The 24,285-nt window shown below is 43.9% G+C and overlaps 1 protein-coding gene across 3 annotated transcripts in view; it reads left to right on the top strand.

Moving 5' to 3' along the window:
* The window catches only part of KIF4A (kinesin family member 4A), a 265,297-nt gene that overhangs the window by 91,275 nt on the left and 149,737 nt on the right, over window positions 1–24,285 (top strand). For all 3 annotated transcript variants that reach the window (XM_029607255.1, XM_029607254.1, XM_029607256.1), the window contains 3 exons: window positions 8,123–8,298; window positions 9,152–9,213; window positions 21,425–21,557. In XM_029607255.1, coding sequence (XP_029463115.1) covers window positions 8,123–8,298; window positions 9,152–9,213; window positions 21,425–21,557 — 371 coding nt within the window. The remainder of the gene's footprint in view (window positions 1–8,122; window positions 8,299–9,151; window positions 9,214–21,424; window positions 21,558–24,285) is intronic.

Genomic DNA, 24,285 nt, shown 5'->3' with positions numbered 1-24,285 from the left:
GAGAAAGAGGACATGTTTATAAGCATGTGAATGAGTCTGTGTGAGAAAAAGACAGCATGTATTTATGTGATTGAAAGCCTGTGTGTGTGTGTGTAAGCGTGAAAAGATAGACAGCTTGTGTGTAAATGTGTAAGAGCCTATATAAGTGAAAGAGAAAAAGCATGTGTATAGTGACTGAGAGCATGTGTGTAATTGAGAGCCAGTGTGAGAGAGCGCTGGTATGTGACTTAGAAAGGAGAAAGTTCCAAGCAAACCACCCCTCCTCCTGCTAATTCAGAACAATCTCAGGACACCTAGATATCAAACGTTCCCAGGTATGCAGAGCAAAAAATTTTTTGTATCCTTATCATTATTGGGTCTTTGTGTCTGCTATTTTGAAATATTTTGTTGGTATCTGGAAATTTTTTGAGTTTTTAATTATTGGATATTCCACTCATCAGCTGTTTCGAAATGTTCTTTTTGTTAGTACAGTTTTACTGCTGATGATTTTATATTTCTTGATTTGTTTTATAAGGATGGGTGATGTTTCTTTTTTCCTTTGTTACACTGCATACAGAGACTCTGGCTTGTTGCAGTTTCCAATTCAGTTTTTTCTGCATGCTTCTAGTTATGCGTTTTGGTCTCTTTATTCTATGTTAGGTGAGGGTCAGCACATGATTCAGGTGAGGTTTTCTGCTGGCGTGTAGTTTGTGTAGGACTCTATAGCAGCCTGACTTGGTCCATTTTCCTAATAGATGTATTGGTGTCTTAAAGCCTGGTGTAATATTTTCAGAGACTTATTGTACTTTAAAAGTGTGATCTTACATAAAATGCACACATTTACTTATATTTAGTTTTAAACATATTGTATGGCTCTCATGGAATTACATTTTAAAATATGTGGTGTTTATGGCTCTCTCAGCCAAAAAGGTTCCTGACCCCTGATCTATATAATAATTTGTACCCATTCTCTTTAATATTGGCAGAGATAGAACTCCATCCCAGGATCATATGGCAATGGTCCCATTCAGAGTCCATAAGTTCCTGCCCAATATCAGTTTCCCACAGGCTCTGAAAAGGCATCTTGACTTTAGGGCCACTATTAATGAGCATATATAACCGAGATATAGGTTTTGATATAGGCCTAGTCTGTTCACAAAACGATTCAAATAGAGACTTGCCTTTAAGGAGTTCTCCGGGTGCCCCTTCAGAACGTAGGAAGTGTGTAATTTGCAAATAGGAATACTTATCACCTGATGACATAACATATTCATCTTGCAATTCCATGAATGGAATCAACTGGGAACCCCTGCAAAATTGTCCAGCAGTAGTGATCCGCAGTTGCTGCCACCGATGAACAAAGGCTATATCCTGCCCTGGGGGAAACCTAGGGTGCATTAGAAAGGAGGTTAGGTGATAAATACTCTTATCCCCTACCAAGCGACCCCCTCCATTTTGCCCATAACCGTAGGACAGATTGGGTAAACGTTGTAAGTGATTGGGGAATGACCTTATGCACGTCTTTACTCCATACCCTGGATGCTAATGGGAAGGACCCGGAAACCGCCTGCTCTATAGCACCCCAGGGTTTAAACCCTCCTTTAGACTGCCAGCTGATAACCACGCCAAGCATAATGGCTGTGTAGTACCAGCTTAGATTAGGAATATTAAGGCCCCCTCGTGACTTGTCCTTATATAAAATATTGCGAGATACCCTAGGAGGCTTCCGCTTCCATATAAAATGAAAGAGCTTCCTTTGCCAGGTTCTCATGGCCCCTTCCGGGACCGCCACGGGCAGGGTTTGGAACAAATAGCAAAATCTGGGTAAGATGTTCATTTTGACGGCTGCCACTCTGCTAAACCAAGATAGGTGGGATAGGTCTGACCTATCTAGGTCTTGTTGGATATGAGACAACAAAGCATCGTAATTTATTTATTTATTTATTTATTTAAGGGTTTTTATATACCGCAGTACGTAAAGAGATACATCACCGCGGTTTACATTTAACAATAACTTAGCAACAGGCTTTACATTGACATTATTAATAGGTATTACATATACTAAAATCGATATAACAGTTTTGACAGAAAACAGGCTGGACAGACTGTGGACCATCCAATAATGTATAACATGCAATTAAAATATTGATGTAATTATTAAACCTTAAAAAAAACCAAAACTAAATAGTATCTAATACAAAACAGGTTCTGAGAATGGATACAACTACTATATTGTACCGAGGATATTTCTGTTATTTAAAGCTAATTAATATCATAAGGGAAGGGGGGGCATGTAAGGTGAAGAAGGTGATTGAGGAGGGCATGTGGTTAGGGTGGGAAACGGGGCATGGGGAGAGGGTGGAGAATTGAATGGCATTTCAGTTAAACGGATATCATTGTGTTAATGCTAGTTCAAATAACCACGTTTTGAGTCCTTGTTTGAATTTCTTATGGCAGGGCTCCAGGCGTAGGTCAGTGGGCATCTTGTTCCATAAGTTGATTCCCGCTATGGAGATAGCACGGTCTCTTGTGGTCACGTGTTTGATGTTTTTTGTTGGCGGGGCTGCTAATTTAGCTTGATGGATATGTCTTATGGGTCTCTTAGAAGAATGGAACACAAACTGCTCTAAGAACCATTGCATCTCTTGGTTATAGATCGATTTATGTATGAGGGAGAGGACTTTAAAGGTAATTCTAGAAGCTACTGGGAGCCAATGCAAGAACATGAGAGCAGGTGTTATGTGATCATGGAGATGGGTATTGGTGATTAATCGAGCTGCTGCATTCTGTAACATCTGTAAAGGTTGAATTGAGTTTTTAGGGAGACCTAATAGTATTGCGTTACAGTAGTCAATTTTTGGTAGTATGGTAGCTTGCAATACCGTCCGGAAATCTTGTGGATGTAGAAGAGGTTTAATTCTTTTTAGTGTGTGAAGTTTGAAAAAACCATTTTTTATTGTAGCTGAGATGAATTTCTTTAAAGTGAAATGGTTGTCAATAATAACGCCAAGACTGCGGACTTGCTGTAGTAGGGGAAGAATTGAAGTAGGTTGGTGGGAAGTGCTGGAGGGGATATTATTGTGTGGCGAGATGATGATGAGTTCTGTTTTGGTAGTGTTTATAGCTAAGAAGTTTTCAGTGAGAAGCTTTTTTATTTCAGTTAGTGCTGATTCCCAGGTTTTCAGGGCATTAGAGAGGGAATCATTAATAGGGATAAGAATCTGTACGTCATCGGCATATATGAAGTGGTGGAGTTTGTTTTGCTAGGAGTCGACAGAGAAGGTGCTAAGTAAATGTTAAACAGTGTTGATGATAGCGAGGAGCCTTGTGGTACACCTTGTAGCAGATTTCTTGGTTTAGATATTTGGGATCCCAACTTGACACTGTATGTCCTGTCTGTCAGAAAAGATTGGATCCAATTTAGTGCCGTGCCAGTGATGCCGATTTGAGAGAGGAGGGATAGAAGGATATTATGATTGACCGTGTCAAATGCCGAAGAGATATCAAGTAGGGCAAGAATGTATGAATGACCAGAATCAGGTGTTTTTAGAATAGAGTCTGAGAGGGATACTAGCAGCGTTTCAGTACTATGGAGCTTACGAAAACCATATTGTGACAGAAATAATAATCGGTTATCGTCTAGATAGTCCATGAGTTGTTTGTTTTATCACTTTTTCTATGATTTTTGACACGAATGGGAGGTTCGAGACAGGACGATAATTGGCCGGTTCAGATGGATCCAAGTCTGGTTTTTTGAGAGTCGGCTTTATAATTGCATGCTTAAGTTGCGTAGGAAAAACGCCAGTCGATATAGATTTGTTGATGATGTTGGAGATGGGAGAGGCAATCCTCGTGGGGATGGAAAGGAGTGTTTTAGTAGGCATAATATCTATAGGGTGCAAAGCAGGTTTTATCTTTTTTAGAATGGTTTCAATTTCTGAAGTGGTTGTGATTTCAAATTTAGTGAGTGATGGTGACGAGATCATGGTGCTTCTGGGTAGAAGTGGTACCAGTGGAGCATGTGCAGTAAAGCGTGCCATGATATTAGAGACCTTTTCATAAAAGTAGGTAGCTAGCTGCTCACATTTGTTTTTATCATCATTTTCTGGATTGCTGTTTGAAGGTGGGGTAATAATGTTAGCAACATATTGGAATAAAGCACGCGGGTTGAACTGATACTGATGAATTTTTGTTGTGTAGTAATTTTTCTTAGCTTCGTCTGTAGTTTTATGGTATTTATGGAGAAGGGATTTAAATTTCTGTAGATGTGTTTGATCTTGATTTCTACGCCATTTCTTTTCCAGTTTACGTAGTTCGCGTTTCATCATTCTAAGGTCTGTGTTGAACCATGGTTTTTTATCTTTTTTATCTGTGCTGATTTCTTTCGTTAGTAGTGGACAGACGATCAGAAATGTTGCTGGTGAGTTGATGCCAAGAGGTGCAAGCAGTATTGGCATCGGAGAGGTCTAATTTATGGATATCTTCTGTAATGGCTTCGATGATATCGTCTATTTGGCATTTTTTTTCGGTATTCAATGGTTCTTTTCTTTGCATGTGTTGCTTGGGGGTTGCAGTTAATGGAGCAGTGCGTGTCTACTCGGTAGTGGTCTGACCAAGGTATGGGTGTGCATTGGGGGTGGTCAGATTGTATGAGAGAGTTAGTAAATATAACATCCAGTGTATGTCCAGCCTTGTGTGTTGTTCCTGATACAATTTGTTTAAATCCGATAGCGTTAAGGGTCGCAAGTGTGGCATCACATGCAGGTGTGAGGGGGGATCGGTCAAAATGGAGATTAAGATCTCCGAGTATGATGGCTGGCATATTTATGTCAATGTGTTTTGTAATGTATTCCGTAAGAGTTGATGGATTCTTTTCTAGTATACCAGGGGGTGCATAAATTAAGCAAATTTGCAGGCTTTTAAGAGACGATAGAGGTCATCCAGTTGAGTCCCAAGTTTAACTCCCAAGTATTTTATAGAGTCCCTAGCAAGGCGAAAAGGTAAGTTACTCCCCATCGCCATATACTGGCCAGTTGACAGAGACATTTAACAATTCAGATTTGTCAGCATTAATCTTAAAGCCTGACATTCTTCCAAAATTGTGCAGTTCCCCTAGTAACAAAGTTAGAGGCCTCTGGTTCGGTAACAGTAAATAGTAGGTCGTCTGCAAAAAGCGTGATCTTATATGGCACTTCATTAACTTGAATTTTATTTATTTATTTAGATTCTTTTATATACCGAAGTATAGCGGGGAGCCTTCACTCTGGTTTACATCTGAACAACTTCATACATGAAAACATTTTTTGTAACATATTAAACATTAGTATCATAACATCTCAGCTAAAGCAGAGAAATATATAATAAACATAATTAAAGAAAGTATCTTATAATTGAGTTTTCTGAAGTAAAATGAGCGGTATTAGTTAAAGTGGAAGTAAAAATCATATTAGTATTGTGGAGGGGTGAGAGATCAAATTATAAGAGTACGGGCTGGGTGAGTGAAAGGAAGAGGAGGTTCAAGGTAAGAATGGGAAGAAGATAAATAGGGGTGGAAAAAGAGGAGGGAATTTAAGTGGATTGGAAGGATCGAGCCTTACCACTCAGCCTGTCTTCTTGTAAAAAAATTTTTTTTTATTAAACTTTAACAAAAATAACAGGGAATTTTCTCTCCTAGAGCTGAAAGAAGCTATTTAGCTCAAATCAGCTACTGAACAATAAGGAGAGAAACCCCTGAAGAAAATGGCTGAAAGCCACACGGCCAGCCTCGTGAGGGGAGGGATCTGGACCACCAGATTTACACCCCACGGAACAATTTGGACCTCAACTGGTCCACCTCAACCGAACAAAGAATGGTTCCCAAAAAGAACCAGTTCCCTGGGAGAAAGGCTCACCCAAAAAAGACTAGAGAAAGCAAGGGTAAAGAACTGCAGGCTTATGCACCAGCCATCTGCTGGAGATAGAGAAATACTGAACTACTGCAGGTGGCACCAGGGCTTATCAAGTAGTGTCAGCGAGGCTTTTCTCTGTCTCCATCTGCTGGCAGGGATGAATAAACCCAGGAGTCTAGACTGATCTGGGTACGTACAGGGAAAACTCCATTGCAGAAAGACTAAATGAAATCTTTGCTTCTGTGTTTACTAATGAGGATGTTGGGGAGATACCAGTTCTGGAGATGGTCCTCAAGGGTGATGAGTCAGACTAACTGAACCAAATCACTGTGAACCTGGAAGATATAGTAGGCCAGATTGACAAACAAAAGAGTAGCAAATCACCTGGACTGGATTGTATGCAACCTAAGGTACTGAGGGAACTAAAAAATGAAATTTCTGATCTATTAGTTAAAATTTGTAACCTATCATTAAAATCATCCATTATACCTGAAGACTGGAGGGTGGCCAATGTAACCCAAATATTTAAAAAGGGCACCAAGGGCAATCCAGGAAACTATAGACTAGTGAGCCTGACTTCAGTGTCTGGGGAAAAATAGTGGAATCTATTCTAAAGATCAAAATTGTAGAGCATATAGAAAGACATGGTTTAATGGAACACAGCCAATGTGCATTTACTCAAGGGAAGTCTTGCCTAACAAATCTTCATTTTTTTTGAAGGGGTTAATAAACATGTGGATAAAGATGAACTGGTAGATGTAGTTATTTAGATTTTCAGAAGGCGTTTGACAAGGTCCCTCATGAGAGGCTTCTAAGAAAACTAAAAAGTAATGGGATAGGAGGCGATGTCCCTTCGTGGATTACAAACTGGTTAAAAGACAGGAAACAGAGTAGGATTAAATGATCAATTTTCTCAATGGAAAAGAGTAAACAGTGGAGTGCCTCAGGGATCTGTATTGGGAACCTTACTTTTCAATATATTTATAAATATCATCACTCGTATTCCTTTCCAGATCAAATTTGCAGATGATACAAAATTAGTCAGAGTAGTTAAATCACGACCTTGCGAGACTGGAAGATTGGGCATCCAAATTGCAGATGAAATTTAATGTGGACAAGTGCAAGGTGTAACATATAGGGAAAAATAACCCTTGCTGTAGTTACACAATGTTAGATTCCAAATTAGGAGCTACCACCCAGGAAAAAGATCTAGGCATCATATTGGATAATACTTTGAAATCGTCAGCTCAGTGTGCAGCAGCAGTCAAAGCAAGCAAGGTTAGGAATCATTAGAAAGGGAAATAGTTAATAAAATGGTAAATGTCATAATGCCTCTATATCGCTCCGTGGTGAGACCGCACCTTGAATACTGTGTACTATTCTGGTCACCGCATCCCAAAAAAGATATAGTTGTGATGGAGAAGATACAGAGAAGGGCAACCAAAACGATAAAGGGGATAGAACAGCTCCCCTATGAGGAAAGGCTGAAGAGGTTAGGGCTGTTCAGTTTGGAGAAGAGACGGCTGAGGGGGGATATGATAGAGGTCTTTAAGATCATGAGAGGTCTTGAACGAGTAGATGTGAAGCGGTTATTTACACTTTCTGATAATAGAACTAGGGGCATTCCATGAAGTTAGCAAGTAGCACATTTAAGACTTATCTAAGTGATAGCTTGTCTGGAAGGGTTTGGCAGAATGAAAAGGAAGGTGAAATTTACTTGCCTGTTACTTTGCTTTTCTTGAGTCCTAACACCCCCTTCTGGATTGCCAATTGGCTTGTTTATCAGCTGTTTCTTTGGATATAGTAGGATCCCAATATTTCTGAGAAGATACGTCCTTTATTTTATTTTTTTTCCTCTCAGTAGCAGACTCTTATTAGGGTGTTTTTGTTTGAAGGACTCCTGGGATTCAGGAAAATCCTTTGTTCAGTTCCCTGTGAAGCACTGTGGTTATGGGAAGAGTGGCTAGCATGTTTCAGATACTACTGGCAGGCTGGTGCAGCACACAACTCTATATAATATCAGCACACTTGTTCTGTCTCGCTCTACTGATCGGGGGATTGGTCTAGGTGGATGAAGAGGAAAGATGTTAATTTCACCTTCCATGCATCCCTTTATGGTGATCAGAATAGAAACATCACTTTAGTCCATTAGTGAACATGGCTGGATCTGAATGACTGTGGTTTAGCTTAACACTTCTATGCTCATGTGCTGTCGTTTTTTGTTTTTTTTTGTCTCCTCCCCTTCCCCCATCAAGACTCTTTGGGTGGAAACAGCCACACTCTTATGATAGCCTGCATCAGCCCTGCAGATTCCAACATGGAGGAAACCTTAAACACGCTACGCTATGCTGACAGGGCACGGAAAATAAAGAACAAACCAGTTGTCAACATTGACCCGAAGGCTGCTGAGCTTCAGCACCTGAAACAGCAGGTAACTGAAATTGGGGCGTTGGCTTCAGACAGCTGTGTTGAATGGCTTTGGGAATCAGACCACCTGCTGGAAATTTGTACTCTTCAAGCAGTGTGATTCATACTGGGAGGCTTCTTTTCAGTTTTTATAGGATCTGAAGTCTACCCATTCTCCCTGCCCCATAAATTGTGGCTAAAATGGACATCTTTTCCACCCCTGTGCCCTTGGAGGGGCAGCAGAATGGCTGGGTGTGGTGGGGTGGGAGGAGGGGTTGGAATGGGGACTAGAGTATTGCTCACAAGTCATTCCTTTTCCTGAACCATCAGGCTGACAATCTTTGGGTTTTTTTTTCCTTCTGAGATAATCTCTGGATACCACTTGTCTTTTCAAGGAGTGGTCTGATTCTTAACATGTTGCTTTGAGTGCAGGTTTTCCCCAAGTTCTGGTGCTTGGCATTCATGTCACAGGGTGGTTTTGGATCCACTGCTGTCAGAGAATGCCTGTCTGCACTAGCATAGAAATCCATGCACTGTAGGAAGCTTATCTGAACCCTTGCTGGCAGCATTGGTAGTCATAGAAACATGGCAGAGCCCGTATGGCCCATCCAGTCTGCCCATCCATCCAATTTAGCATAATTCTCCATTTCTTTCTTGAAATCAGGTACTATTTTTGTCTCCCATTTACTCAGCCTCCCATAGCCCACATTTTTGGGAGTTCATTCTTGGTTTGTCCTGAGATGGAAAACAGGAAGCCGGTTCTTATATCTGATTCCATCTAGTGCTGAGTGAGACTTAGAGGTTGGACTTTAGTAGTTATCCTGTTTGACTTTGTCTGTTGGTTCTGAGTCCTTCCTTTTTTTTTTTTTTTTGTTCAGGTTCAGGAGCTGCAGGTCCTTCTTTTGCAAGCTCATGGAGGAACTCTTCCTGTGCTATCGAAGTAAGTTATAAGTTTCAGGATTTCTAATGTGAACCATATTCTTGGGCTATAACTTGCCTTCAAAGTAGGGAAGGAAGAGTTAAGCTGGGCATGAAATGACGTGAATTCCTCGCCTCCTAGGTATTGATTGCATTATACCAGTTCCTCTTCATTCAGTCTGACCAGTCCAGATGTGAATGAGTTATGCTCAGCAGTCACCAGATGGAGATAGACTAACAGGTTCGCTGATGTAACCCTTTATATGTATTTGACTTCAGCCTGCCAGTATTGTCTTAAGCAAATGGGGGAGGCAAGCATCCTGACCTGTGGATCTCTGCTTGCTAGAGTGAAAAGGAAAGGTTGGATGAAGCTGCTGAGGTAAAAGACAATCGCTCCCTCAGTCAAGCAGGGTCCTTGGGTTTAAAAAAAAAAATATGGAAGTGTATTGCTTCTAATGTGAGCCTTGTGGTTCCCTCCCTCTGAGCAGTGGGAGGCTGGTTTAGTACACCTTCCCTTCCTTCTCCCTCCTCTCCTTCACTTCCTCTAACATATCCCAAGGGTTTTTCCCTGACTTCTGATGCTTTTCTTCTTTAAGTGGTGTCTGGCAGCAATAGTTTAAAAAAAAAAAAAAAAAAAGCACTGTTCAGTGACTGGAGCTTGCTAATTTTACCCAATTATCATCGAACTTTCTGAAGTGCAGCCTAGGTGAGTTGCTGAAGTTTTGCTGTTTTGGGGCCACGTGTTAGTATCAAGAAGCTGGCTGGCAAAATGGTGGTAGCTGCAGAGTGCAGGAAGAAAGCTGTGCTCTGCATTGCCTGTAATCTTAGTCCATCGGGGGGAGGATCTTAAGTACTGACACAACTGGGCAAAGGTTCGGAGAGCTCCAGAGTAGTTTGTGGTTGTGGGAAGGGGGGGGGGGGGTGAATACATAGCCAGTGTCAGATCGGCAGAATTTTCTTGTTGGGCTCAAAGTTTGAGGGTGCTCCAGCAGCCATGTTACAATCTGTGGGGTGGATCTTGGAATGGAAACAGCATCTGCTGCCGTTGGGCAGCTTCCTCTCTTGATGGATATTGCCTCCAAACCATGGGCTATTTCAAATGAGTTTTTCAATTTCCTGCAGGCCTTTTGTATGGGTCAGGTAACAGTTCCTGGGTCTCATCTCTCCAGGTACCTTTGGGTACCTCAGGTATCCAGGGCAGAAAGAGGGGCAGATCAGAGGAAAGGAGGTGATTGGCAGAAGATGAGTTTTCTGCTTCAGATGAGTCCCTTGAGGGGTTTAATAGATTTCCACAAGGGACTAGTAAAGAGGAGCTAGAAGGTGAATGTTCTGAGAGTGAGGATACGTCAGTCTATTCTCCCAGTTGCTTTTTGCATATAGTAGAGGATAAAAAGGGGACTTCACCTCCATGGAAGACCCCATTATGGTCAGTATTAAGAAAACATCTAAGGCTTTTCCCACAGCATAAAGCAGTGAGATTTGATTGCTCTGGGATAGGTGTCTCCAGAAGCTAATTTTAAGGGAGGTCACTCTAGCAAAATTGTATCCTTTGGATCCTAAGGAAAATGACAGTTCATCTTGTCCTGCTGCACCAGGATAACAGGCCCTGACATAAGAACATGCCATACTGAGTCAGACCAAGGGTCCATCAAGCCCAGCATCTTGTTTCCAACAGTGGCCAATCCAGGTCATGGCAATTCCAGTGCATGAAGTTGTTCTTTCTTTTGCACCACTTATGGGACCATCCAGGAACGGTGCCTCCAGTCAACAAAGATGGATGCTACATACCTGGTCCAGCATACTCCAGGATTTCAGAAAAGCCAATTGTCCCATCATTCTGTAGTGGTGGAATCAGCCCAAAAGAAGGCTAAAAGATCCCGTCCACACTCCTCTGCTCCTCCTGGTAAGGAACAGAAGGCACTAGAAACATAGAAATGATGGCAGAAGAAGACCAAATGGCCCATCCAGTCTGCCCAGCAAGCTTTCACACTGTTTTTTTTTCTCACTCTCTCATACTTATCTGTTACTCTTGGCCTTAGTACTCTTTTGGTTCTATTTCCTTTCCACCCCCGCCATTTATGTAACCTTTTGGTTCTATTTCCCTTCCACCCCCGCAGTTAATGTAGAGAGCAGTGCTGGAACTGCTTCTAAGTGAAGTATCTAGCTTAATTGGTTAGGGGTAGTAACCACCATAGCAAGCAAGCTACACCCATGATTGTTTACCCAGATTGTGGAATTCAGTCCTTGTTGGTTGTCAGAATATAAAATCATCTTTGCTTCATTCCCCTTGCCGTTGAAGCAGAGAGCAACACTGGATATGCATTGAAAGTGAAGCATCAGGCTTGTTTGGATTGGGGTAGTAACCGCCGTAACAAGCAAGCTCTACTCCCCGCTTTTTTGTAAATGAAAATCTTTTTTCACATTTCCTCTTGCCATTGAAGCATAGAGCACTGTCTGAGTCGCATTTACCGTGTGTATGACTATTGAATAAGGGTATTATCTCCAGGTAGTAGCAATCTTCCCTGCAAGCCTCACTCTCTTCCTTCACATCCTCTAGACTTTATGGATCCACAGTGTTTATCCCACACCCCTTTGAAGTCATTCACAGTTTTGGTCTTCACCACTTCCTCCGGAAGGGCATTCCAGACATCCACCACCCTCTCTGTGAAGATACTTCCTGACATTGGTTCTGAGTCTTCCTCCTTGGAGCTTCAAATCGTGACCCCTGGTTCTACTAATTTTTTTTTTCCGACAGAAAAGGTTTGTAGTCTTTAGATCATTAAAACCTTTCAAGTATCAAAGTCTGTGTCATATCACTTCTGTTCCTCCTTTCCTCCAGGGTGTACATATTTAGATTCTTCAATCTCTCATTAGTCATTCAATGAAGACCATCCACCTTTTTGGTCACCCTTCTCTGGACCGCCTCCATTGGGGTGCAGAGTCTTTCAGGGGTCCAAGTTAATAGCATGAATAGCTGCATACCAATTATACATAACCCAATATAATAGAAATCTTTGGAAACAAGTTCAGGAATTCGCTGATATGCTACCTAAACATCAAGAAACCTTAACTTCCATCTTACAAAAAGGTTTGGAAGGAGGTAAACATGAGGTGAGAGCTGCTTATGACTCTTGAGACAGCTTCCAGAGTCTTGGCAGCGGGCATCAGTGCTAGACACTGGGCCTGGCTTAAGGCCTCAGACCTACGCCCGGAGGTGCAGGACAAGCTTGCAGATCTCCCATGTATAGGAGAGAACCTGTTTGGAGACCAGATTCAAGACAGTTGGCCAGTTAAAGGACCCATCATGAAACACTGCGTCAGTTGTCCACTGTCACTTCAGAGGTACCCTCCGTAGTTCGCAGGGCCACACGTATGGACACAAGGAAGCAATTCTAGACCACGCAGGTATTATCCTCCCATGTCCTATGCTCAACCTGCTTGGGCCCCTCAGAGGACATGCATGACAAGCAAGAACTCCTAGAGTGCAACCAGCTCCACAAGCTGGTCCTGCAACTGGATTTTGACTCCTTTCCAGAGAGCAGCAGCCACCTCCCCCTGATCCTACAACCAAATTTACCAGTGGGAGGCAGTCTTTGCCACTTTGTAACCAAGTGGCACCCGATTACAACGGACCAATGGGGGCTGTCCATCAAAACCCATGGTTACCGTCTAAATTTTTCAGCGGTACCCCCCCGGACTCCCCAGTCCAGCATGGAGCCGGGATGATCACACAGCAGTTCTCAAGTCAGAACTCTCAACTCTTCTGTATGCCAGTGCCGTTGCCGTTCCCTAGTCTCAGCAAGGGGAAAGGGTTCTACTCCTGCTATTTCCTAATACAAAAAAAGACCGGTGGTCTCCAGCCTATTCTGGACCTCCGTTCCTTAAACAGATTTCTTCATAAGGAACGATTCAGAATGGTGTCCCTTCTGCACCATGCTCCCCCTACTACAACAGGGGGATTGGCTCTGCTCTCTAGACCTTCAAGATGCTTACGCCCATATTGCCATCTTCCCTCCTCAGCGCAAATAACTGCGATTTGTAGTGGGTCATGGGCACTACAAATACAGGGTACTGCCATTCGGCCTGTCCTCTGTGCCCCGAGTGTTCACAAAGTGCCTGGCAGTCGTGGCTGCACACTTACGCCGCAATGGGTGTCCATGTCATTCCATATCTCGATGACTGGCTTATAAAATGCCAATCCAGGCAAGGAGCCCTCGACTCCCTCAGTCTCACTATATGGCTCCTGCACTCACTGGGGTTTCTGATCAACTAGCCGAAATCCCACTTGATACCTTCTCTCCTTTATAGGAGTAGACTTGGACACCAAAGTGGTGAAAAGGTTCTTACCCAACGACTATGCAACCATACTGTCCAACTTTGCCAACTTTATTCGCAGTTGACAAACAGCCTCAGCTCACCAATTGCTCATATTACTCGGCCACATTGCATCAACAGTCCATGGCACGCCTAACCATGAGACTCTCAATGGACCCTAAAATCTCAGTGACAGTCAGCCACTTTCATCCCTTGTCCAGTTAACCAACCGGCTTCGTCTGTCCCTTGCTTGGTGGACACACAAAGCCACCTTACAAACAGGTCTTCCCTTCAGGTAACCGGCTCTTCAGGTGACCTTAACCACAGATGCCTCCAACCTAGGTTGGGGAGCCCATGTCAAAGGCCTTCAAACCCAAGGGACTTGGACAAAAGCCGAAGTGACATATCAAATCAACTTTCTAGAGCTTTAAGCGCCCTTTATGCATTCAGAGACTGCCTATCCTACAAGGTAGTCTTGATTCAAACAGACAACCAGGTAGCAATGTGCTACCTAAACAAATGGGGGCACGGGCTCTTGTCTGCTCTGCTAAGAAGCAGTGCAGATTTGGGCATGGGCCTTGTCGCACTCAATTCTACTGCGAGCCACTTACCTGTCAGGCATACAGAATGCAGTGGTGGACCACCTCAGCTGAAGTTTCTAGCCCCACGAGTAGTCACTGGGATCCCTCTGTTGCAGGTAGAATCTTCCACTGGTGAGGCCAGCCGGACATTGACCTCTTTGCGTCCAGCCAGAACCGCAAAGTGGAACGATTCTGCTCCCTACACGGGGACCGAAGAGCACCAACCATGGATGCCTTTGCTCGCCCCTGGAACACAGGCCTGCTATGTGCGTACTTTCAGATTCCGCTAATAAGCAAGACTCTCTCGTGAAGCTACAACAGGACTGAGGCTTAATGATGCTCATAGCCCCGTATTGGCCACACCAAGTCTGGTTTCCCATACTTCTCGACCTCTCTGTCCAGGAACCCATTCGCTTGGGCATGGCACCCAATATCATAACACAGAATCACGGCAAGTTGCACCACCCGAACCTCCAGACCCTGTCCCTGACTCCCTGGATGTTGAAAGGTTGATACTACAACCCCTCACGCTTTCTAGTAGTGTGTCTCAAGTCCTTGTGGCTTCACGAAAGCCTTCCACGCGGAGGTCTTACCGCTCTAAATGGAAGAGATTCACCATGTGGCGCACACAGGTCTTTGATCCCTTTTCTTACCCCACACCAGCACTCTCTGATTATCTCTGGCACCTCTCAGAATCTAGTCCCCAGACTTCATCCGAGTACACCTCAGTACCATCTTGGCTTATCAAGAAGTAGGGGATGCCCCGATAACAGCTCAACTGCTTGTAAGTCGCTTCATGAGGCTTACTACAGCTTAGGCCTACTCTATGACCACCAGTCATGGCATGGTTCCTCAATGTGGTACTTGCATGGCTCATGCATCCTCCTTTTTGAGTCCCTGCATTCCTGCGAACTCAGATATCTTACATGGAAAGTAGTTTTCCTAATAGCCATCACGTCTGCTCGCAGGGTAAGTGAGTTACGGGCCCTTGTGACCTACTCACCCTACACAAGGTTCCTCCATGACCGCGTGGTTTTCTGCACTCACCCTAAATTCCTTCCTAAGGTGGTATCAGATTTCCACTTAAATCAGTCCATAGTCTTGCCCACTTTCTTTCCAAGGCCTCACGCTCACCCAGGTGAGCGAGCTCTGCGCACTTTGAACTGTAAGCGTGTGCTTGCATTTTATTTAGACTGCACTACAGCCCACAGGAAGGCCACCCAACTCTGTTTCTTTTGACAAAAATAAGCTTGGAGTTGCGGTGGGCAAGCAGACTCTAACTGGTTGGCAGACTGCATTAAGTTCTGCTACCAGCAAGCAGGCCTTACACTTGAGGGACAAGTGAAGGCAAACTCGGTCAGGACCATGGCAACGTCAGTAGCACACTGGCATTCAGTACAGATTGCTGACATCTGCAAGGCTGTGACGTGGAGCGCTCTCCACACCTTCGCAGCCCATTACTGCATTGACAAGGCTGGACAACAAGATTCCGTCTTTGGCTAGTCTGTCCTACGGAACTTATTCCCAGTGTGAAACACAACCCAGGCTGCCTCATCGTGGCCAGCAGCACCCCAGTTATTGTGCCTGTTGCACATGTATGCAGCTTGGCCTGCTTCATTATGAGTCTGCCTGTAGCTTGCTTTTCACCCATATGTGAGGACTACCATCTTGCTTGACCTGGGAGAAAGCAGAGTTGCTTACCTGTAACAGGTGTTCTCCCAGGACAGCAGGATGGTAGTCCTCACGAAACCCACCCGCCACCCAGAGGAGTTGGGTTCGATACAGTTTTCTTTTATATTTCGCTCCTGCTTTTTGCTACAAACAAGACTGAAGGGGGACCCCGTGTGACCACAGGATTAGTGGCATGCTGGGCATGCTCAGTGTGCCAGTCAAAGTTCTAGAAACATTGACAAAAGTATTCCATGACTGGATTCTATCTGATGTCACCCACATGTGAGGACTAACAATCTGCTGTCCTGGGAGAACACCTGTTACAGAAAATAACTCTGCTTTCCCTTACATCCTGAGTTTTCCAGATTCTGGCAGTGGATGCTTTTTACCATAGTGATGAGGAGTACCACGATTCCTGTGGAAGATGGTGTCATTGAAGGATCCACAGAATAGGAAAAGAGAACTTCCTCTCTACAGTGACTGCACTTCAGGCCTCCATTTGTTTGGTGTTGGTGGTACATGCCCTAACTTGGATCCAGTAGCTTTTGGAGAGCGAAGTGGTGTCCAGAATGGTTTCTGCCACCTTTACAATTTGCTTTGGAATTCTGCTTAGGCAATGGTCCTCTCAGTGGTGGTGGTGTTCCTCCTGTGGTGAAAGCTTGGTCCAAAACTTGCTTGGGCTAGCTACTATTTGGTCATGATTTAGACCAACTGGTGTGGGGAAAAACAAACTAGGGGATCAAAGGCTTCACCATTGGTGGTTGCACTCACATCTTTGGAATAGGGTCAGTGGTCGCTGGTAGAGGCTTCATGGTCAATCAACAGGTTGGAAGCCAGAGCTATCTGGCATTACAGCACTTCCTTCTGATCCATAAATTTAACTCTGGGATCTCTCAGGCAATGCAATAGCAGTGGCTTACGTGAACAACCAAGGGAGCACCAGGAGTTTGTGTCAGACAAGCTTACTATTCCTTACTATTTTTCAAAGGGAGAAACTTGATTGAGATCACCACTTCAACGGATGTGAATTTTGCCTGTATTTTTGCCTCCCCTTGAAAAAGCTTCATTGCGAAACACAGCTTGTGTTGGGACTAGGAGATATATACTTCCCCCATGGTAAAGAGCAATATTTTGTCAGTATTCTAAAAACTATTCTATTGGAAAAAAAACAATTTGCTTCTACTACTTTCTGTGGACATTCAATGTTAACTGCTCAGTAACTTAAATGTCATTAGTACTGTAAAGCTCTTTTTCTGTCTCAGTCTTCCAGTAGTGGAGACAAACACATTCATCTGGACTGGTCTGAGAGGTCTTGAGGAAAGAAAATTAGGATGTAAGAACCAAGTTTTCTTTCTCTTCAGAGAAGATCTGGAAAAACTGGTAAAGGCTTGAGTGGAATCTAAGGTACCCATTCCCGGAGGACAGGGTAAAGACTCAAGTCTTGTAGTTTGCTGTTCCAAAGTAGGTTCCGGGAGTGCAGAAGATTTAAACAAGGAAGAAATCCTAATCAAAAATATAGAAGCTTTAATAGCAGTCCTTTCATCCCAAGAAAAGGGGGTTAGGGGAGGGTAAGAAAAGATCGAGTGGGAGCCTCATGAGCCTCTCAATGATTGCTTGTAAGGGCTCTAACTCCAGTACCAGAGAGAGGTGGCAGCCTATCCTAAATTTATCAGAGATGGGCCCAAATTACATCAGATCAGTGGGTTCTGGAAAGTGTTTGACATGATTATGCTTTAGAATTCTCCTTTCCATTTCAGATGCCCTTATGGCTTCTCTATGCTCTTCCGTCAAGGAGTGAGAAGCCGTAAGAACAACCCTAGGAAGGCTCCTTGACTTGAAAGCTATGGTGCCTGTCCTAAAGCACCAAGAAAGGGCAGGGCATTTCTCCATTTATTTCATAGGTCCTAGGAAGGAAGGTTCCTTCTGCCCCATTCTATATCTAAAACAAGTCAGCAAATTCTTGAGGGTGACTCATTTCAGAATGAAAACCTTAATCACTTCTGGAGGTAAGAAAAGGAGAATTCCTGACTTCTTTAGATCTCATGGAAGCTTATCTGCATATTCAGATAAGGAAGGAACATTAGCACTTCCTGCATTTTGTAATTCTGGGTTAGCATTTTCTGTTTCAAGCCCTACCCTTTGGGTTAGCAACAGTTCAAGTAACTAAAACAATGGTGGTTATTGCGGTGGCTTTTCACATGAAAAAAGGATTTTGGTTCATCCTTTTCAGGATGATTGGTTGATAAAGTGTGAAATCATTTTAAGAAAGTGTATTGGCCACCCAGAGATTGGTAAGTTTTGTTTTTTTTTGTTTTGTTTGTTTTTTTTTAATAGGGGCTGGGATGGATTGTCAACTTTCCCTAAAGCAATCTGCATCTCTCATTCTGGATTATTTGGGCATAAAGTTTGCCATGAAGATGGGACTATATTTGGCTGATGGATTAAAGAAGCTGGGTCAAATCAAAGTGCTGTTATCCTCCAGGAAATACGGTCTTCTATTCAGCTTCTAGGTTCTGTAGCAGCAGTGTTGGACTTAGTGCCCAGGGCAAGGGTACATTTGAGACCACTTCAAAGAGCTTTGCTCTCTAAATGGAATTCCCAGTCTCAAACCTATTCCATTCATCTATCGGTACCAGCATTGGTCGGGATAAGCTTGCAGTGGTTACACTGCAAAAATTTAGATCTGGGTGTGATATAGAAAGTTATGGCCAGGTGACGGTGACAAAGGATACCAGCCTATTAGGCCAGGGAGCTTGCTGTCTAGGACAGGTAACTCAGGGATAATAGAATCTTGAGGAGGCAAAATGGTTTTTTGGTTGGAAGCCACAACAGTTTGATTGGTCCTTCTGAAGTTCACATTTCTGTTCAGGGATCAGGCAGTCAGGATCATGTCTGAAAACACCATGGTGATGGTATATATAAATCAAGGAGGGACCAAAAGTTCAGGTGTCATTTGAGATTCTTCCCACTTGGGTGGAATAGAATTTGAAGGCTTTTAGACACACAGGTATAGACGAGATTCAGGTGGATTTTGTCACAATCGGGCCAATACAGTAAAATTCGTGGGAGAGCAGGAGAGCGCCCGCTCTCCTGGCGCACGCACAGGACAGTCTCCTGTGTGCACAATACAGTAAATTAATTTATTTAAACGAGGGCCGGCGGTAAAAAGAGGCGCTAGGGGCACTAGTACCTCTTTTCGGACAGGAGTGGCAGCTGTCAGCGAGTTTGACAGCCGACACTTAATTTTGCCGGTGTCGGTTCTCGAGCCCGCTGACAGCCACAGGTTCGGAAACCGGACACTGGCAAAGTTGAGCGTCCAGTTTTCAAGCCACGGGCCTATTTCAAATTTTTTTTTATTTTTGAAATTTTTTTTTAACTTTCGGGACCTCAGACTTAATATCGCCATGATATTAAGTCGGAAGGTGCCCGGAGAAATTAATGCCTACCTTTAGGTAGGCGCTAATTTATGAAAGTAAAATGTGCGGCTTGGCTGCATATCTAGCTTTCTGAATCGCGTGGGAATACCTAATAGGGCCATCAACATGCATTTGCTTGTTGCGGGCACTATTAGGTTTTTGGGGGGGGGGGGGGGGGTTGGACGTGCGTTTTCGACGCGCTATTACCCCTTACTAAATAAGGGGTAAAGCTAGCGTGTCAAACACGCGTCCAATCGCGGGTTAACAGTGCGCTCCGCTGGAGCGCACTAAACTGTATCGGCCTGATTATGGGCAACCCAGAGGAGTGATCCCTTTCTCGAATAGCCTTCAATTGGATTGTGGTCATATGGGGAGTTTCGATAATGGCCTTTTATGGTGACCACCAAGAATGTAAAAGTGCCAAAACTTTACAGCCGGAAGAGGAGACCATCTTTCCTCTGGTATCTATGCTGTGGTCCAGACATGGTTAACAGGGTCAGTCCTATATGCATTTTCTCCATGGTAAGGAGAGAGCTTTGGAGGATCTCAGAACATCCAGGTCTGGTAATTCTAGTAGCTTCAAATTGGTCGTAGTCTACTTAGTATGTGGATCTCCATATATTTTATAGACTGAGGGCACCTGACCTCTTCAATCTCACAAGGTGTTGCTTTTGTAGGGTCTGATTCTACATAAAGATCCAGATTGACTTGTATTGTTTTGTCTTGTGACTTGGTCCTTGAAAGGGTAAGATTGGTGAAGAAAGGATATTCTCTCTGTGGTCGCAACTTCTAAAGGCTAGAAAGTATTTCACTTCATTAGCTTATGTGCAGATTTTGAGTTTGAGTATTGGTGCACTGGAAAGCAATGTATTCCAGGTAAAGGTTTGGTGATCTTATTCTATACCTTTTTTTTTTTTTACACAGGAAGACCTTTCCAAGGTCTTGGCTCTTAAATTGGTTAAAGGTGCAGATGCTACAGAGGGTGTATATTGGAAAGACCCTTGTCTTCTCATCCAGATGTCTCGTTTTTAAGAGGTGTAAAACACGAGGCCTCCACTAAATGCTCCTGTGGCATCTTGGGACTTAAATTTAGTTTAGTCATTTACAAAAGGATTGCAATTTGAACCTATTAAGGAACTTTCTCTTTGAAAGTTTTTCTAGTGGCTTTATATAGCCCGTAGAACTTGAGTTGCAGGCACCTTCTTGCAGAGATCCTTTCTAGTCATAAAGTTATGGTCAGAATTTGAATGGTTCCTTCCTTTCTACCAAAGGTGGTTTCGGCTTTTCATTTGAATCAGTCGATTTCTTTGCCTTCATTCAGCAAAAGTGAAAATTTGGCAGAGTACAAGTTGTTCCACGTTTTCAATGTCAGTCATTTTAAGATATGTCAAAGTCACTAATTCAGAAGTTCTAATCATCTTTTGTTCTGTATAGTGGAGTGCACAAAAAGGTGAAGTAGCAACTAAGGCTACGGTAGCACATTGGATTAAGGTTGTTAGAGCAGCCTATGTGGATTTGGATTGTTCCTTAACTAGACAGGTGAGGCCTCCTTCCATCTGTGCTCAAGCAACTTCTTGAGCAGAGCTGAGGCTGGTATATCCTCTTGAGAGTTGTAAAGCAGCACATTTTATTTAATTTAAACATTGATATACCGTTCTCTTCAAGAGATTGAGGTGGTTTAGTGTTGCATTATAAAAACAAATTAAGAACATTTAAAACAAAATTAAAACATTTTTACAAAATAAGTTGCATCCAAATCATGCCTCAGCCAAACAGCTTAGTAAATAAAAAGGAGAGAACATTAGCCTGGATTGTCAAAAACCTTTTTAAAGAGATGTTTAAATTTTTCTTAAACGCTTTAATATTATATGATAAATGGAGAAAGTCAGGCAGTGCATTCCAGAAAGAGGGACCAGAAATTGAGAAGGCATGCTTTCTAGTAGGGTCACCTCTGGCTATTTTGGTAGTGAGAATGTCTAAGGTTTTTTTGTTGAGTGGATGTGTCTTTCAGGTTTGTAAATGCGTAAAGTTGTACATAACCAGATAGTGGAATTATGTATCAAATTGTGAATCATTCTAAGAATTTTGCATTGTAGGCCAGAGTCTAGCTATTGCACACCACAACCTCTTTTTGATGGGAGTCTAAAATAAGTGAAACAACTCTCTGCACAGCATCCGTTAGCATTCTTGGTGGGTGTATTAGTATGGGAGGAAGTATAATCTGTCTTCTGAATTTTTTTTTTTTTTTTAGTATGGAACCATCTGAGAATCTGAAGTCGCTGATGGAAAGGAACCAGTCTCTGGAGGAAGAGAATGGAAAGCTGATCCAGGAGCTGAGTGAGACTGCAGGGCAGACAGCACAGATGCTGGAAAGAATTATCCTGGTAAGAATATAGAAAGGAAGCTAGGGCAAAGCTGGTTCAAAGACTTTAGGTTAGCACATTTGCATTCAGGTTGTTTGGATAACTTGGGTCCCCATCTTGGACAATACCTGAAATCATGTGTCTAGGGGGAAGACTGCAAGCTGGAAATTCCTGTTCTCCGAGGACAAGCAGAATGGTAGTCCTCACACATAAGTGACATCATTGGATGGAGCCTGGCACAGAAGTTTGATCTCAAAGATTCTAGAACTCTCAAACATGCCCTACTGAGCATGTGCAGCTGTAGTCATGACCCAGCCCCCTAGGCAGAGTCTCTCAGTTTTTTGGGGGCTTTTTTTGGCAGAGCTGTGTGGTCACAAAAGCCGTGTTCTCACAGTATTCAGCTTTGCTCTCCTCACAGTTCTTGTAACTGATTTTTTTTCTAAGGCTGCAACTGTTTTATTTCCTTTTCCTTAAGATAGCTTTTATTTTTTTTCTTCTCAACTGTCTGCCAGCTGCAGGGTGAGCTTTCCCCTGTGCAGCCTGGCAGAATCTTACAATCTTAAAAAAAAAAAAGCACTTTTGCAGTTTTGCATCTGTGCATTTCCTTGCTCTGCTTTTTTTCCTTTTTCCTGTTGCTGACAGGATTGACTGTGCAGTCAGTCTGTGATCTGTGTAGGCCGCTAAGCCTAGGAACAAGCCTGAGTTCTGCACGGCCTGGAGTTCCATTTTGTTTCACCAATTGATTGCCATCAAGAAATTCAGATGGTGGAGGGATTGAGCACCGTGCCTTTCCTGGGGGGCAGGGCACCAAATATCTACTCTCCACGGGCAGGAGCCTTGGATGATGTAGCCTCCCCTACTGCTTGCCAGGCTTGGTGTCTCCTTGGGGGAGAGGGTGAGCACTAGCCTGGGTTAGCAGCTTTCTGACTTACCTCTGTGCCATGCCCAGTAACGGCTGCTCATGCATATCTGTGACCAGAATAATGTTAGTCTGATATATCTGTCTGGAACCAGGCCCACCATTGAGCACCATGGTCACCCTTGACATCATCGAGGTGCAGAGATGCTGTAAGTGCCATAATGGGGCGTGACATCCATGATGCTGTAAAAGGCTCTTGTGGCATCAGCATCTGTGAAAGTGGATTCTCGCTTCACTGGCTTGGGCATCGAGGTGCCAGAGTAGCAGTGCAAGTCGATGCCGAGGCTGCAATGCCATCGATACAGCGATGCCTTCGGTGCCATGGGATTATTGAAGCTAGTGCATTTGATGCCGCTGTGGTACTCACGGTACCATCAATGCTGCTGTGCCCTTGATGCCTGCAGGGCCCTCAACACCTGCAGTGCTATAGATGCCATCGACGCCCTTCATCCCATCAATGGGCATGTGTGGCTATCCTCAAGTCTGAGGTTGAAGCACTGGCAGGCCTTCATTACTGTGGAGGTGCATACCCTTGATGCTGCATCCGTCCACGAGGTCATTGCTGTGCATGGCCTCAATGCTAGCTCGATGTGATGTCACCCCAATGCCATTGACACCCTCAAGGCCATTGAGGTGCAGGACCACCATGGAGGCCCTTGGAACACGGATGCCTCTCGTTATCACCTAGACTTCATATTACACCACCAACCAGGCACTGGATTTGCCATTGAGCACCCTGGTCATCCCTGAGGCAATCGACCACCGGGGCTATTGGTAGCCCCGATGTGACCTTGCAGCCCTCGGGTGGCAGGGGTTTTTGGCCTTGAATGGATTGAACGTAGAGGTTGCCATCTACTCGTACCCTGGTATGCTAGGGCATCCAGAGTGCAGTGGTTCTGTGCCCCCTCGAGGTTCCGTGTTGTCCTATACGAGGCAAGGAGGAGCTCTGTGCTGTCCCTTCAAGGGATACGGCTATTGGACCATGGCTGCCAATGATCTTGGCATTGGAGGCCCAGCCAGGTTGTGTACATCAGTGTTAATGGGTTCTGGTGAGGCTCTTATCAACCTTGATATTTGTGGGGCCATCAAACTCACAACATCGACACTCTTGGATGAATAAGTGGTGCAAGGGGAACAGTTGATGGCTCTGGCGGTCATCTGTTCCTTTGGGCATTGGTGATCAGTGTGTGGGCTGCAGGGCCTCTTCCATGGCTTCCTTGGTACTGCTGGTCCATCAATAACTTTGGGCACTAGTCTCTATTAGGACCGCTGGGCGGTTGTTGTCCACGGGTGCCTGAGGTGCTGGGATGGCGCTTTGTCAAACTGATTATGGTTCAGTCAAGCATGTCAAAGTGCTGGGTGGGATACACCACGTTTTTGCATATATTTTATCCTTGCTCTGTCCAATACTGCCTTTAGCTTTTCTCATTTCCAAGGGCTTTCCTGCTCCCCTCCAGGACTCCTTGTCCTGGTTGCACATCCTTTCCAGTTTGGAGCAGGGAATATCTTTCCAGAATCCCCCTACTCAAATTTTCTTTACGGATGTGTCCACCCTGTCTGGGGTGCCTATGTAGAGGGGCTCTACATCCAGGGTCTGTGGGTTCACTCAGGAAGTAGTGTCAGATTAACTTCCTGGAGCTCTGAGTGATCATGTTCACTCTATGGGCCTTCAGGGATTGGCTGTCCAACAGAATTGTCCTGATCCAAACAGACAACCAATTTGCCATGTGGTATGTCAAGCAGTTGGGCATGGAGTCATACCTCCTGTGTCAGGAAGCAATACAGATTTGGTCTTGGGTTCTGTCCCCGGGATGGTGCTCCAGGCCATGT

This window comes from Rhinatrema bivittatum, chromosome 6 (assembly GCF_901001135.1).
Source record: "Rhinatrema bivittatum chromosome 6, aRhiBiv1.1, whole genome shotgun sequence".
NCBI lineage: Eukaryota > Metazoa > Chordata > Amphibia > Gymnophiona > Rhinatrematidae > Rhinatrema > Rhinatrema bivittatum.
The sequence above is the reverse complement of the archived record's forward strand: the minus strand, read 5'-3'. Positions and strand labels throughout refer to the sequence as shown.